Here is a 16406-nt window from a genome sequence, read left to right as displayed (position 1 = left end):
GGTCTGTGGCCACATCTGTCTGCCCTTACACAGACACTGAAAACCCACACTCACAATTCGGGAGCTAAAACATGCTCCCAAAGGGCAGACAAGGATTCCCTCTCCAATTTCTATCACAACCGATGGTTCTCCGTACTTCGCTTTAAATGTGTCTATACATACAAAAGGAGGTAAATTCTAAATGTTTTAATGTGAAATCTTTTTTATATTTCACTTCAGCATGTATCAGGGCACACTAGTATTCTAAGACTCATTCATCTATAACTATACTTTTAAATGTCAGTATGTGAATTCTGCATGTGAGTAACAATTTGATTATCTTTAATAGATGTATTTATTTCAAAATATGATTTCAAACTGATCCAACTATTTTATTATCTACAGGCACTAGTTTATTCACAAGTTCTGACCATTTCAAATATTGTGCAATTCATATTCTTATAAATTTTTTACATGTGTGCAAAGATTTCTGTACAACACATTTCTACAAATGAAACTACTGTTTCAAAGAGTTCTTTTCAAGTATCATATTATACTTAGGATCTTGACTATTCTTCAAAAGAGATTTCTTGGGCTTGCTACAGCAAAAGAAAGCTGACTTACACACACTGTATCTTCTCTCTTATCTGTGGAAGCTAAAGAAAAGTGATTTGAATGTAGTACAGTGACTACAAAGATTAAAAAGGATGAAAAGGAAGGGTGTATAAAAGAAAAAATTGAATTTGATTATTACATGCTGTATATATGTTTTGCACTATCACACTGAATTACATTAATATGTATAATTACTCATATAATTCTTGAGTTTTTTGTTGATTCATAGTTGTGTTGTTTAAATTAGCATTAAAAAAGCTTCATTATAGTATTTTAAGCATAACTGTCTTGCTGTGATCTCCTACCTCAGGTTCTTCATCTCCTTGATCCTCCTCATGCCTTAACCTTCCACCCTAACAGTTCTTTCCTATTGTCCTTCCTCATTTCCTCGACACTTTTTTCTCTATTAATAATCCTCTAGTTTCATGTGCTACACACACACACACACACACACACACACACACACACACACACACACATGTATATACCTTGGAAGCTAGTACCCATATGTGAAAGAGAATACATAGCATATGCCCATAAGATTTGAAAACCATGACAGAGTTACTTGCATGTATGTGCTCTATTCATAAAAGCAAGGAAATGGAATCACCCTAGATTGTGAACCAACAGATGAATGGACCATGAAAAGGTGGTATATATACATAATATACTTTTATTCAGCCACAAGAAAATGAAACTTTGAAGTTTCCCGGAAAATGGATGGATCTGAAACTTTCATTTTAAGTGTGGTAACCTAATCTCAAGAGTACTTTTAATTTATGATAATTTAAACAAATTTCCAATATAAAAATTCCAGCAATGTTAATAGAGTAACTATATTTACACATCAAAATGAATAATACACTCATATTTACTGGAACACAATTTCAAAATGTTGGATTCCTGGATTCCTTTTTAATTTGCATCATGTAGTGTAAATATACTGCAGTATTGTGTGATGTTTTTATGGGTAGCTGGAGGATCAGTAAGTTTTGTTTTGCTTGGAAGTGTACAACTTTCCAATTTCTAAATTTAAGGATTTATTGCTATTTTTGTTGGATATAGAAAAGGCCTAAAGACTTTGTGTTTATCCAGTCGATCTACATTTTGATCATGCTACCTTCCAGTAATCCAATTCTCTGAATTTCTTTATTTGTTCCATTATGGAACCTAAGGCCTTTTGAATTAAGACACGATATATGAGACAATGCTGTGGTTTAGAACCTAAATGTGCCCCCCAAACACACATATGGAAGGCTTGCTCCCCAGGTGACGGTGCTGTGCAGAAGAGGCAGACATTTTAGGTTTATGAGTCAAGACGAAGGAAGCTCATCTTTGGAGACCTGCCCCTGGGGGTACATCAATACTAAAACACTGTCCGTTCTTCTGCCGCTTTCTTCCTTTGTTTCACAGCCTTCGTGAGTTCGGTGGGCTTCCTCCCATTCCTTTCACGGTGATGTACCTTTCACCGCAGGCCTGAGAGAAAATAGTCCAAGTGGCCATGGCCTGACATCATGACTCAAAATCCACCTTCCTCCTTTAAGATTATTTTCTCAGTATTTTTATCACTGTGCTTAAAAATTAACCATGCACAGACTAGGAACATTTTAATTAAAATTTTATTTTGAAGTAATTGTAGATGCATATGCAATTGTGATAAGTAATACAAAGAAATCTCCTATTTCTGATTCTCCTGTTCCCTGGTGGGAATATCACTTAAAATAAAGAATAATACCACGACCACTATATTGACACTTACAGAATTCAAATGCAAGGATCATTGCCATTTCCATGAGAATCCCTGTGTTGATAAAGCAGAGTCCTACTCACTTTACTCATTCCCCTATGTAACTCTCAATGCCTGAAAATCGAAAGTCTGTTTCCTGTTTTTATGACTTTGCCACTATTACATAAACAAACTCACATAATACATAAGCTTTTAGTTTTTTCATTCATATAATTATTGGGGGAATTTGCATGTATTGTGTACATCAATGATCCATATTTTATTGAATAATACTATATTATATATGTACACTATCCATTCACATATATTTCATAACTTTGGCCATCAGAAGCTAAGCAACAGAGATATCTGCATCTTAATATTAATTTTGGTACTACTTACAACAGCCAACTTATGGAATCAACACAAGTATCCATAAGTCAACAAACAGATAAGAAAATGTGGTATATAGACATAATGAGATTTTAAACAACTATTAAAGAAATCATCATGTGAAGATAAATGAGCCAGATTCAGAAACATTTTTCTCATATTTGGATCTAGATTTGGTGGGAAGGGAAAGCAAAAGAGAAGGTCCAGGGCAGACAGAAAACGTAATACTAACGAAGGTGAACCAGCAGGAAGCGGTGTGAGAGGGTAACTGAGCAAATATGGTCAAAGAATACATCACAGTTAAATGAAAATGTCATCATGACACTCATCACTTTGTACAAGGAGCATATACTAATAAACATGCATTAAAGGGTTTTTTATGTGTGTTTCACGTATGTTTACACACATGTATCACATGTATCCCTACTGTCTGTAGAGGCCAAAAGAGAATGTTTGATGCCCTGGAATTGAAAATACAGATGGTAATGAGTTGCCACAAGGGTTCTGGAACAGAATACAGGTCCTCTGCAAGAGTAACCAGTGCTGTTCACTTCAAAGGCATCTCTCCAGATCCTAACAAATATGTTTGAAGAAATAAAGCTGCCAAATTGTTCTCCAAAATAGTTGTGCAATTTTGCATTCTGATCATCAGGCTGAAAGTTCTAGTTGCTGCACACCGTCATCCACACTGTCTTTACCATCCTCATTCTGTGAGCACAGCGTCATCCACACTGTCTTTAACATCCTTATTCTGTGAGCACACCATCATCCACACTGTCTTTAACATCCTCATTCTGTGAGCACACCATCATCCACACTGTCTTTAACATCCTCATTCTGTGAGCACACCGTCATCCACACTGTCTTTAACATCCTCATTCTGTGAGCACACTGTCATCCACACTGTCTTTAACATCCTCATTCTGTGAGCACACCATCATCCACACTGTCTTTACCATCCTCATTCTGTGAGCACACCGTCATCCACACTGTCTTTAACATCCTTATTCTGTGAGCACACCGTCATCCATACTCTGTCTTTAACATCCTCATTCTGTGAGCACACCATCATCCACACTCTGTCTTTACCATCCTCATTCTGTGAGCACACCGTCATCCACACTGTCTTTACCATCCTCATTCTGTGAGCACACCATCATCCACACTGTCTTTAACATCCTCATTCTGTGAGCACACTGTCATCCACACTCTATCTTTACCATCCTTATTCTGTGAGCACACCGTCATCCACACTGTCTTTACCATCCTCATTCTGTGAGCACACCATCATCCACACTGTCTTTAACATCCTTATTCTGTGAGCACACCATCATCCACACTGTCTTTAACATCCTTATTCTGTGAGCACACCGTCATCCACACTGTCTTTAACATCCTCATTCTGTGAGCACACCATCATCCACACTGTCTTTACCATCCTCATTCTGTGAGCACACTGTCATCCACACTCTATCTTTACCATCCTTATTCTGTGAGCACAGCGTCATCCACACTGTCTTTACCATCCTCATTCTGTGAGCACACCATCATCCACACTGTCTTTAACATCCTCATTCTGTGAGCACACCGTCATCCATACTCTGTCTTTAACATCCTCATTCTGTGAGCACACCGTCATCCACACTGTCTTTACCATGCTCATTCTGTGAGCACACCATCATCCACACTGTCTTTAACATCCTTATTCTGTGAGCACACTGTCATCCACACTGTCTTTAACATCCTTATTCTGTGAGCACACCATCATCCACACTGTCTTTAACATCCTTATTCTGTGAGCACACCGTCATCCACACTGTCTTTGACATCCTTATTCTGTGAGCACACCATCATCCACACTGTCTTTAACATCCTCATTCTGTGAGCACACCATCATCCACACTGTCTTTAACATCCTCATTCTGTGAGCACACCATCATCCACACTGTCTTTAACATCCTCATTCTGTGAGCACACCATCATCCACACTGTCTTTAACATCCTCATTCTGTGAGCACACCGTCATCCACACTGTCTTTAACATCCTCATTCTGTGAGCACACTGTCATCCACACTCTGTCTTTAACATCCTCATTCTGTGAGCACACCGTCATCCACACTGTCTTTACCATCCTCATTCTGTGAGCACACCATCATCCACACTGTCTTTAACATCCTCATTCTGTGAGCACAGCGTCATCCACACTCTGTCTTTAACATCCTCATTCTGTGAGCACACCGTCATCCACACTGTCTTTACCATCCTCATTCTGTGAGCACACCATCATCCACACTGTCTTTAACATCCTCATTCTGTGAGCACACCATCATCCACACTGTCTTTAACATCCTCATTCTGTGAGCACACCATCATCCACACTGTCTTTAACATCCTCATTCTGTGAGCACACCATCATCCACACTGTCTTTAACATCCTCATTCTGTGAGCACACCATCGTCCACACTGTCTTTACCATCCTCATTCTGTGAGCACACCATCATCCACACTCTGTCTTTAACATCCTTATTCTGTGAGCACACCATCATCCACACTGTCTTTACCATCCTCATTCTGTGAGCACACCGTCATCCACACTGTCTTTAACATCCTCATTCTGTGAGCACACCGTCATCCACACTGTCTTTACCATCCTCATTCTGTGAGCACACCGTCATCCACACTGTCTTTAACATCCTCATTCTGTGAGCACACCGTCATCCACACTGTCTTTAACATCCTCATTCTGTGAGCACACCGTCATCCACACTGTCTTTAACATCCTCATTCTGTGAGCACACCGTCATCCACACTGTCTTTAACATCCTCATTCTGTGAGCACACCGTCATCCACACTGTCTTTACCATCCTCATTCTGTGAGCACACCGTCATCCACACTGTCTTTGACATCCTCATTCTGTGAGCACACCATCATCCACACTGTCTTTGACATCCTCATTCTGTGAGCAGAACACTCATCTGGCATTTCCCTAAAGATGTTGTGTTACCTGTATACATTGCCTTACAGAAAGTGTTTACTCAATTATTTTATCTACTTTTTTCTTTCTTGTATTTACTTTTAAGTTATGTGTATATATGCGGGGGGGGGGGGTGAGTTATGAGCTACCAGAATTCGAGAAAACTCTTCAACCTTGTCTACCTAAGACGGAGGGACTGCTGTGGCCAATGTTGTGGAGGCAAGGCTATGATTGTGCAAGCACAAACCTTCATTTGTATGTGAGGTATGTTTATGAACAGTGCAAACACTAACCTTGATATCCATGCAAGATGTGCTGCAGTTGGTTCTAACACCCTTCTCTAACTATATGAGCAGGTTGCTCAGGCTTAGTGAGTAGGTTGGGAGATACCTCCTGCAATAAAAGTTTTCTTGCAAATGCTTTTCCTTTACTTACACTTAGTAGCATTGGGTGAGCTGGTAACTCAAAGGCACAGCAACAGAGAGAACAGAGGCACCAATGTGGCAGAGGCACTGACTGTGGAATGATTAGCAGACCCTGTTACAAAAGCATCAAGGCTGCCAGTGTCTCCATTCACAGTCAAAGAAGAGGCAAAGAGTAACGCTGCTAGCAGCTTGTCTGCAAACGAAACACTATCTGCTTCTAAGAGAGCACTGGCCTTTGGCACACTGAGGACAGAGAGAAGTGATCTGCACAGACTTTTCCACCCCAAGGACCCGGGAATGCGCTATACCTAAAGAAGTAAAGCTTGTTCTTTTCCTATATGGTTTTCTCTCTCTACTCCATTGTCTTTGGTCTCTCTGGAGATCTGTTAATCAAATCATTCTATTTTCTTGTAAATATGGTTGAATTATTGTATGGAACCTTTTATAATTATGTAAAGTTAGTGACAATATTATGTATTTAGATAGAGACATAGGAAAGTACAGTGGACCATCTCATAACATGGGAGTGGGCTTCATTTCTTTTATTAAATCATTTTCCCATACAATATATTTTGATCATATTCCTTCTCCCCTCCTCCCACAGTCATCCCAGGTCTCCCCTACTTTCCTACATTTTGTTTTGATTTTCATTTTTTTCCTTGTTTTTTGAGAGAGAGCAATAACCTGGGTTGTATAGATCTTTCCATGCAATTGTCTCTAATGCAAACTCAGCACTGGAGAAACACTGGATCCTTAACTTCTCACGTGCTCTTTGGGTTCCCAGCCTCCCCTACTGAAAACTCACATTGCAGACCCTAAGTCTTTTTTCATGGACTGAGCCCCATAATCCCCTGGACTGAGCCCCACTAGGCACAGGAGTTGAAATTGAACTGAAAAAGCAGGAATCTGGCTCACTGCTTGACTCCTGAAGAGAAAGAACGTGACGTTCTGAGGCAGTGGCCAGTGGAAGAACAAGGAAACAAGTAGAAATAGAAAGGATAGGAAACTAAGGCTGAAGAGAGAATGGTGTGATGAACCAAGAAACGCAGGTCCTCCTGGTCACTAGAAGCGTTCCAGACAACTGTAAAATCTTTAAGACCAGTGGGCTCAGACACCACAGGCCTCAAGGCTGTAGTGCTGGTCACTTCCTAAGGCCAGTCCTTGAAGAGATTTTCCTTTCTTACCCATGATGTCAGTCCACGAAGTGTACAAGACCCTACCAGCTGGTTGGAAACATTATCTTTTGAAGAAAACGGTCTGCGCCAGGCTTCTTTACTGGAAGGTTACCTTCTCATTTATAATTAGTAAATATTTTGTAGCAAAATTCCTGGGAAATACATAACATCTTATCATTCATCCAACTTTCACTTATCAGTTTCAGCACCAAGCACATTTTCTTGCCTGAGTTAGGAGGAAGTAGTGATTTTCTCAATCAAATGTTTCTTACTGGACTTCTACTGATTAACTTTTCTCTTCTTCCATGAATCAAACACATTCTGTAGTCCATTAACTCTTAGTGAAATAAAATATTCTATTTTATCCGGTATGATAAACTGTTAGTTTAATTCAGTATTGTGATCTCATTTGACTGTGGCTTTGGAGCTTCCTCAGACTAGTATCTCTGTCCTTGTGACAACCTCATCACCCTACACACTACTTTCTGGTGGAAGATGGCCCGAGTTCATTCATCTTATGCAAACCTGAGGTCAACCATTCCTCCAGGGATACCTTCTTCTTCTTCTTCTTCTTTTTTTTTTTTTTTTTTTTTTTTTTGGTTTTTCAAGACAGGGTCTCTCTGTGTAGCTTTGCGCCTTTCCTAGAACTCACTTGGTAGTCCAGGCTGGCCTCGAACTCACAGAGATCCGCCTGGCTCTGCCTCCCGAGTGCTGGGATTAAAGGCGTGCGCCACCACCGCCCGGCTTTTCTTCTTTTATTTAATTTGATTTTTATTTATTTTATTTCACGTGCATTTGTGTTTTGCCTGCATTTATGTCTGTGTGAAGGAGTTAAATCCTCTAGAACTGCAGCTACAGACAGTTGTGAGCTGCCATGTGGGTGCTGGGAATTGAACCTGAGTCCTCTGGAAGAGCATCCAGTGCTCTTAACCACTGAGCCATCTCTCCAGCCCACCTGGTTCTTCTAGCAGGGAAGGATATTTAGACACCACAATCTGGGTACCAAGTGTGTTCCTTGCTACTCGATGTTGCTATTCCCACTTCTCACAGTAAACAGAGCAAGGATATGAATGGGGTGCAGACATCTTAGTGCAATTAAAATCTCCAAATCTGTTATTGAAAGTCCTGAGATTACACAGTACCTGTAATTCTATTCTAACATTCAAGCTTTTCTGCATTTTGAATCTGATTCATATCTTCAACAGGGAGAAAACTGGCTTGCATAATTTTCAATAAATGCAATTCCTTTCTCAATGCCTATATTATGTCATATATAAAAAATGTGTTGGTCCTGCCAAGCAATTGCTCCACTCAGCCCCTGAATCTTGTCCACATAGCCACCTGCCCCACCTAGCTGTGCTCATTGTATGATTCTGCCTGACGGCTGTTATTCTAAATATTAAGGAAATAAGGAGGCCCAGATTATTTTCAAAGCCCCATATTTCCATGGGTCACAGTTTCTTAGAATAGACTTTCAAACACTGAGACATTACTAACGTCTTCAAATATGTTGATACCATTTTTGTGTGCATCTTTCATTATTTTTAAAATTATGTGATAAGCTATTTAAAGTTTGTTTTATGGGATTTTTTGGTTGGCTTTTATCTTCTTTTGTTGGTGACAGGAGTGCTCAGGACTGAAACAGACCTTGTGTATAAAAGGCAAGTGCTTCCCACTGGGCTACATCCCCAGCACTATTTCATTTTGGAGTCATTTTATTTCCTTATAAACTAACTGAAAAGAAGACAGAATGAGGTATAATTGAAAAATAAATGGACTAATATCCTAAAACATGTCATATACATTTTTAAGATTATTTTAAGGTAAATTAATAGAAATGTATTAACTTTGACTTAGAAAAACTTTATTTAAATGAATATCTTATCTTATATATGGTTCTCTAACTGTTCCAGGATTATAAAGATTAATATAAATTTAGAAACAAGAAAAGTCTTTATAAATTCAAGATCTGGAGGGTAATCTCTGACAAGTTGCTCCAAAAATGTATTGGCTTATCATTAACTTGAAGACTTTCTAAGTATCAAGCTGTTATTTTTATGACTTCTCCCCTGGAAGCATTTTACTAAAATTACATAAGTCTTTCAGAATTATGTGGGCATGGAGCTCACCTCTTGAGTTTAGCAAGGAGTGACTTGTAGCCTCCTGTACCCTATATAGCCATATGCCAACCACAGCCATCACCATGTGTACATCTCCACATCGAGGACGGCTCCATAACAAGAACAGGGCATACTTTTCAGACTATAACTTATATTAACCAAGAAAAGTCATGAGTTTGGGAAGGATGGAAGCAGACTGGAGTTTGGGCTTCCATATGTGTAGGTACCAGAGATGAGCAAGCAGTACAATAGCATAATGTACAAAGACGGGTCCCAGGATGCCCCAGATCTGGTCATGAGTCCAACTCACCCTGTATGCAGCAAATCAGTTCATACAAATTTAGGCCATATGAGTAGTAGGACACTGAACTATGAATGTGATGAGAAAGTGACTCCATTCTACTTGGAAAGAGTTAGACCACACTCAAAGAAATATAGTGAGTTTAGCTGGCCACACAGTCAGCACACATAGACTTGAAATTTCTGTGAAAATATGTGAGTGTCCTTACTATTCTACTTTGAACTAGTTCAGGATGTCATACTCTCAGGTGAAGCTAGAACCAGCATGCATGCATGGCTACCTTGAGTATCTTTCCAACTAGTAACCAGTAAATAATTACTGTATATTTAATGAAAATGGGTGAAAACAGAAAGTGCATAGCTCTTGTATGAAAAATGAGAGATTTTGATGCTCCACATCACATAATTTCTCAGGAACTAAGTTAAATAGTTTCTACTAGAGACAAAAGGGGCCATGCTAGTTCCCTATGCAGGTAAATGTCAGGCAATTCAGGTGCAGAATTTCTAAGCACTGTATTTTTTTTAAAGATATCAACATACTGGCCTTGGGGTTTGATACAACTCTGTTTTCACACCACACACTGTACATACGTTATAAAACTACTCCACTTTCATGGGACATGAACTGTTTTATACCTTACCAGTTAAATAAGAACTTATATGTAAATTTTAAAGTGAGCAAAGTTACAGTTCTATGGTATGACAGCTCTGTGAAACACTCCTGATAAACTAAATGCCCAGACTGCTTGCCTGTCTTTAATAAGCCAAAGGGAAATGGAAATTATTACATGCTACATAAATTTCAGAGTTTGTGGAATGCAAGTCATTTTCATCTTACGTATGCTCATAATCTTTTAAAATATCATCACTCAGGACTCTTATGCAACGATTGTTAAGGCACGGTTTGTAATGCTTCAAACTGATTTTAGTCATATTTAAAGGCAGTTTGAATGTATGTTTCTAGATCACTTCAAATCAAAGTTAGTTTCAATTTATTTTGGAGGTGAATACAGCATTTTTTAAAGCATCACACATGACAAAGTATTAGTGATAAAGCCAATACTAAGAGATAAACTACGTGCAGAAACTGAGTAAGCAAATTTTAAAAAATTCAAGCCTGGCATAGTGAAGCAAGCCTTTAATTTCAGCATTTGGGAGGCAGAAGCAAGTGGATCCCTGGGAAGCCAACCTGGTCTACCTATGAAGCTCTAGCCAGGATAGCCATGGCTGTGTAGTCTTAAAAAAAATTCAGAAAATCCAGATAACATCCAACCAAGGAGGAGGTTATCTTTCCTATTTGATATTCTTTAAATAAATGTAATAAGCTCTCTTTAAAGTATTTCACTATTGAAAGAAAAAAGTGTTTCTCCTAACATTCCTCACACACAAAGCCCACAGTGGGACACACTTTCAGATACTGCATGTTTTGATAACCGAAGAACTCTGTGCTACTAACTCTTGACCCTCCAGACAACAGTGTGGGTGATAAGCATGTGAGATGCCTATTTTAACTGGTGGGTTATTAAAGGAAATTGAAGCTTGCATTATTATTTCTGAAAATGTGGCCCAAGAACTGTAGCAATCTGTTGTAGTACTCTTGGTCCACATCCCAGGGAGCCTCCACTGAGCTTCCGAGTCAGTTCTGAGAATCACTGAGTCACGGGAATTTTAGATCACCAACATCTATCTCATAGATTGTAATTCTGCACTCTGGTTTTTTGTTTGGTTGGTTTGGTTTGCTTTGCTTTGCTTTGCTTTAGTTAGTTTGGGGGCTTGCTGTATTTGTGACAGGCATTGCTCTGGAGCCCAGACTACCTTTGAATTATTTGTATAGCTCAGACTGACCTGGTGACCATGGTGATCACTGTTCTGCAGCCTCACAAGTACCAGTATGACAAGTGTAGCCACCACATCTGACTTCTACACTGACTCTCTAACTTGAGGAGAAATCGATGACAAATCGGTGAGAGTCCCCAGATGTGTATCATTGGCTAACTCAGAGCCAAGCTGTATCACACAATTGTTGCCTGAGCATCTGAGCCCAGCCTGCTCTGAGCAGAGGACTTCCTATGGTTTGATCACTTCAGTTATGGAAAGTGCACATCAGCCCTTAAAACTTAACTACCCATCACTTCAACCCAGGCCAACAGGGATTCTGTAATGTGCATTCAGTAAAATACAAAGCAAAGAATTGTGTTGGGTTTAGATGAGGAGAGATGAAGTTTTCATGAAACAATTTCCTCTGTCACTTCAGTGAGGAATTAGCCACTGATCATTAAAGAGGAGAAGACAACTCATAAATATCAAGCTGAGCTTATTTCCTAAATATGTGGAAAGTTAATTCCATTATTATCACTTGGAAAGAACAATGGGAGTTTTAAAATGTGAGAATCAGGGTGTCTATTAAAAGAAATCCCCTTATTTTTCCAAGGCTAATTGTGCTTTATATTCCAGGATGCCAGCCAATGAATACAGTCTAAATGTGTTTGTGTTGTTATTTGGATGCAGTTTATATACTATTTGATATTCAGCTTCTACCTTTCCATGTTTTGCTGATGTGAGGCTGCTTGTAATTTGTAATCATTACACTAAGGGTAAAGGAAGGCTCACAGGACTGGAGGGTACCAATTTAGCAGAAGCAAGAGTTCCTTTGCCAGCATTTTGAAACAAACAACAACAGAAAAAAAAAATAAGAGACCCGCAAGACTTTGTGGTCTCTTTAACAGAGTTTTTGTAGGAACAATGCTCAGACTTTTCAAGATATTACCGCATTAACTTAAGGTTGGGCAGGAAAACTTCAGGATTTTGAAAAGCCATTACTTGAAACCTGTCCTCCCCCGGAAAAAAGACCTACTTGACCCCCTTGCCCTGTGAGCCGTTTCAAGCAGAGACATTAATTCGCATTACTGTTCTCTCTCTGCAGATCTCTGCCACCCTGGTGTCCAAGAAGCTGCCAGTACTGCCTCTTCCCCTTTCTCCCCAGCTCTTCAGCCTAAGAGATCTGCAGCTGCTTTCCAGGTGTGTGTGTTGGGAGAGGGAGGGAGGTCCCTCCTCTGGCTCACCTCTAGCTGGTGCTCATCTAGAATAGTGGACCACCACGAGAGTAAGGAACCTGGGGCATCCCTCCCTGGTGAGCCTTGCCACCCGAATACCTGACCTCACTCCCCAATCTCCAGCACCCAGCCAGCACCCTGGCAACCTGAGGACTCAGCGAGAGAGTACCCAGTTTTCTGCACCTAGGTCGCAATTTTGCTCTTGCTCCCGTTCTTTTTACCTCCCCTGTGTTTTTTGTAGTCAATTATTTGAAGGCAAAAGAAAACAACTCAAGACAGCCTCCTCAGAAAACAGGCATGCTTTCCTAAAACCCTTCTCTGCCCCTTTCCTCTCTGAACACAGGTAGGTTCTGCTATGCAAAGGACTCCAGTTACAGCCACAGATCACTGTCAGGTTCCCAATGGACCAGCTTCCCTCCAGTTTAACATATTCTTTCTCCATGGGCACTTCCTCCATCTTTTCAGGTTCTATTACTGCCCATATTTAAAAGAAAAAAATTAAAATTCAAGAGAGTGTGAATTCCAGGTGTGTGTGTGTGTGTGTGTGTGTGTGTGTGTGTGTGTGTGTAAGACAGTCAGAAGATGTACATCTGAACTGAACATGTCTCACCCTGTGTGAGCCCTACCATATGGCTACTAGATGCAGGACAGTCAGATGGCTCCAACTGTCCTGCTAGACTAAGGTTGGACCCTCCAGAGCGCACCTGTCAGTGTCCAGGTAACTGGCCAAGTGCCGCCGGCCGCCTTCCAGAACAGCTAGCCGGGCAGGGCTCCCTCTCGCGCGCATTTGCTCTGCACCCTACCTTCACTTAGGGGGATTCTGATTGTATTTCTGCACCCCAACCCCAAAAGGCAGCGAGGTCGTTCCCCACCAGGGATCCTTACCTCAAACAGAGGACCGATCTTGTTTTTCTCCAGGTAAGCCTGGATTCGGGTTTGTTGACGAGACGCCATGGAGAAAAAGATGGGTCCGCGGAGAGAAGACAGTGCGCCTTGGCTGGGTTTAGCCCTCCTTTGCCCCCAAATGTACCCGGGACAAGAGGTCTGGAGCCTGGGCTCCCTGGCACAGCGGTGGGCAGCAACCGAGTGAATGATGAGCCGGGAGCCCGAAGGAAACAGGGAGCAGGGAGCAGGGAACCCCGCGAGGTTCTACTAACTCAGGCAACTCCGAGGCGAGGGGAGAACTCCATCGCGTCCTGCAGCTCGCGCCCACCCGCTCCGCTTTCCGCAGCGCCGCGCCGCGGGGAAATCACGGGCAGAGGCTCGTCTGTCCTCTGGGCGGCAGCAGTAGGAGCCGGTGGCCAGAGGCGAGAGTCTATGCAGCGACTCTGGAAGCCGAGCTGGGGGACAGTGCCGGTCGCAGGGGCGACAGCGCGCGGAGCCGCCCAAAGCGCGCCACGGTGTGCGCCCTGCTCCGGGGCTGCCAGGAGCCAGTGCCCAGGCTGCTCCCCGAGGCGGTGCTCGCTCCCTAGCGACAGCGCTGCTCAAAAAGCCAATGGTAAAGGTGCTTCTTTCAAAGTGCACATAAATCTGGTGCTTGTTGGCTACTCCTTGGCAGCTACAACCGCAGTTCTAAAGAGGATGGTCCTCACTACCCAGGGTGGTCTTCTCCTGGGCACATGCTCTGCCTTCACTAGCCGGGGATGAGAGAAAGCCAGAAATGAAAACAAGTGGGTGGGTTTTGCCTAGAAAACAAAGTTGCTTATCTTTAAAATAAGAAGAAGAAGGAGGAGGAGGAGGAGGAGGAGTAAAAGATATCTGGCTTGGCCTTGAGCAAGTCAGTTGGCGTTACACGCTGAGAACTGACTGAAAATTCCCAAAGCGCATACACCCAAGGGCTGGAAGCAACCCTTGGGCATTTGGTACAGAGATGAAACAAAAGCGAGCCAGCTCTCTGCTTCCAAGTTTGCTCTTCTGCCCACGCCTTCAATTCTGTCTGTTATGCCTCTAGCTAGGGCTCAGAGGCTCTGAGCGAGCTTCCAGCTGGAAGTGCTTCCTCTAGATCCTTCCAGAGCACCTCACTTTCCCCCTAATACCTTCTGCTTATGCAGGGATTTTCAGATTGAAGATCTACAGATATCACAGGGTTCTCCGTTGAGTTCTTTGTAATTTTTAAAAAAATACGATATAAAGCACTGAAGCCTCAAAGACAATTTCCCTAGTTCCAAACCATTATGTATTGCCAAATCAAACATTTATACTAAAGCTGCTTGTTGTCTCTACAATAATAGACAATGGTTTCCTTAAAGTCGACGGCTACAGTCTAGATTTCTTCTTTCTTTTCCCCACTGTGGTCCAGATTTCCGTGACTCGTGTCTTTACTACTGTCCATGCCTCTCTCTATTTTAACATATCCTGGCAACGTGCAATAATTAAGATGAGAACAGTCATTTCAAGAAGTATTATAGTAATTACCTTTAATAAATCACATATAAGAAATCTAGCAGAGGGGCTAGGATGTTAATTGCCACTGGTAAACTGAAGCAGACACAATTTGGGGTGGAAAGATGTCCAAGCTGTTACTTTTGCAGCCAGCCTGGGATGACCTGCTGTGGGCAGGAAGGAGTAAAAAGCTGTGAAGTGTCAAGGGCTGTCACACGTTTTCTGTTACGGGTCAAAACTATACTTACGTACTTTGTAGTATGCTCAGGAGATATTGAATATACAACGTGCATACCAATATTTCTGTGAAATATGTTGTAGAGTTGGAAGGAAGCCCTGTGAGTCACTTAAAGGCCCAAGTATTTTAAGTTGAACATCATACTTCAGGATAAGGACAGGGTCTTCTCCAAAGTACACCTTCTTCCTCTAAGAGAGATGATGAATATCTTTCGTTAAACCAAATAATACAATAAATAATTATTCACCAAGCTTGGGAGTATTACATCAAGAGTCTTGACTGGAAAAGACAAAGCTTGAGCTGGCAAAGGTTTATACATTAAAGAACACCCATACTGATATGCTAACTACATATGTTCATCTCCAAGCATCCCAAGCTTACAAAACTGAAACATTTTCAAAGTCTCTCTGGTCCTATAACATATGCTACCCTCTACCCCAAAGCATGGTTCTTTCCATTTCTCACAAAATCTGATGTCATTGTTACTGGAAGTATTTTTTGCACAGCTTCTCCACAGTAGACATTGTATGAAGACTGGAAACTTCAAAGACAAAATGTATGTCCCTCATTTGTCCTCTGGTTTTTAGTCCTCTTGAGATAATTGACACCTATACAGATGGTGGTATGCTAATAGAGGGATAAAGAGATGTACTGTGGCTACAATTTCCTTGAGTGATGCTGTGAGGATTGTTGTGTCCAGTGTCCTCAATGCATGTTTCATAAAGAAGATGGTATCCATACAAAGTGTTGGAAGAGTAAACATTTGGTTTCCTAGCTGAGACTGGAGGAGTGAGATTGGGGATGAAATTTCAAACTTCAACATTAAAAACTACCATGTAAAAGTGCATAGTCATGCAACAGGCTAGTGTTGGAGAAGCATGGGGATGAACACAGATAAGGATTGCATGAAGTAAAAAAAAAATCAGCTTTTGGTTCACTACAGTCTTAAATGTCTTGCTTGGTAGTGACATATCTTGTAGGTGATAGGAAGTGATTATTTGGGGTCCCTATTCCATAATAAA

At 41.2% G+C, this 16406-nt stretch overlaps 1 protein-coding gene across 12 annotated transcripts in view; it reads right to left on the bottom strand.

Moving 5' to 3' along the window:
* Window positions 1-14189, bottom strand: part of CUNH8orf34 (chromosome unknown C8orf34 homolog) — a 470016-nt gene extending 455827 nt beyond the window's left edge. For 3 of the 12 annotated variants that reach the window (XM_052716413.1, XM_052716416.1, XM_052716419.1), the window contains exon 1: window positions 13650-14177. In XM_052716413.1, coding sequence (XP_052572373.1) covers window positions 13650-13718 — 69 coding nt within the window. In that variant the 5' untranslated portion in view covers window positions 13719-14177. Of the gene's footprint in view, window positions 1-13649 lie in introns of all 12 variants that reach the window. The other 9 variants (XM_052716411.1, XM_052716412.1, XM_052716421.1 and 6 more) reach the window with 7 other exon arrangements.
* Window positions 14190-16406: the final 2217 nt, after the last annotated feature.

This window comes from Peromyscus californicus, unplaced genomic scaffold (genome assembly GCF_007827085.1).
Source record: "Peromyscus californicus insignis strain IS unplaced genomic scaffold, ASM782708v3 Scaffold_5__1_contigs__length_169319896, whole genome shotgun sequence".
In the NCBI taxonomy this organism is placed as follows: Eukaryota; Metazoa; Chordata; class Mammalia; order Rodentia; family Cricetidae; genus Peromyscus; species Peromyscus californicus.
This window is presented reverse-complemented; position numbering and strand designations above follow the sequence as displayed.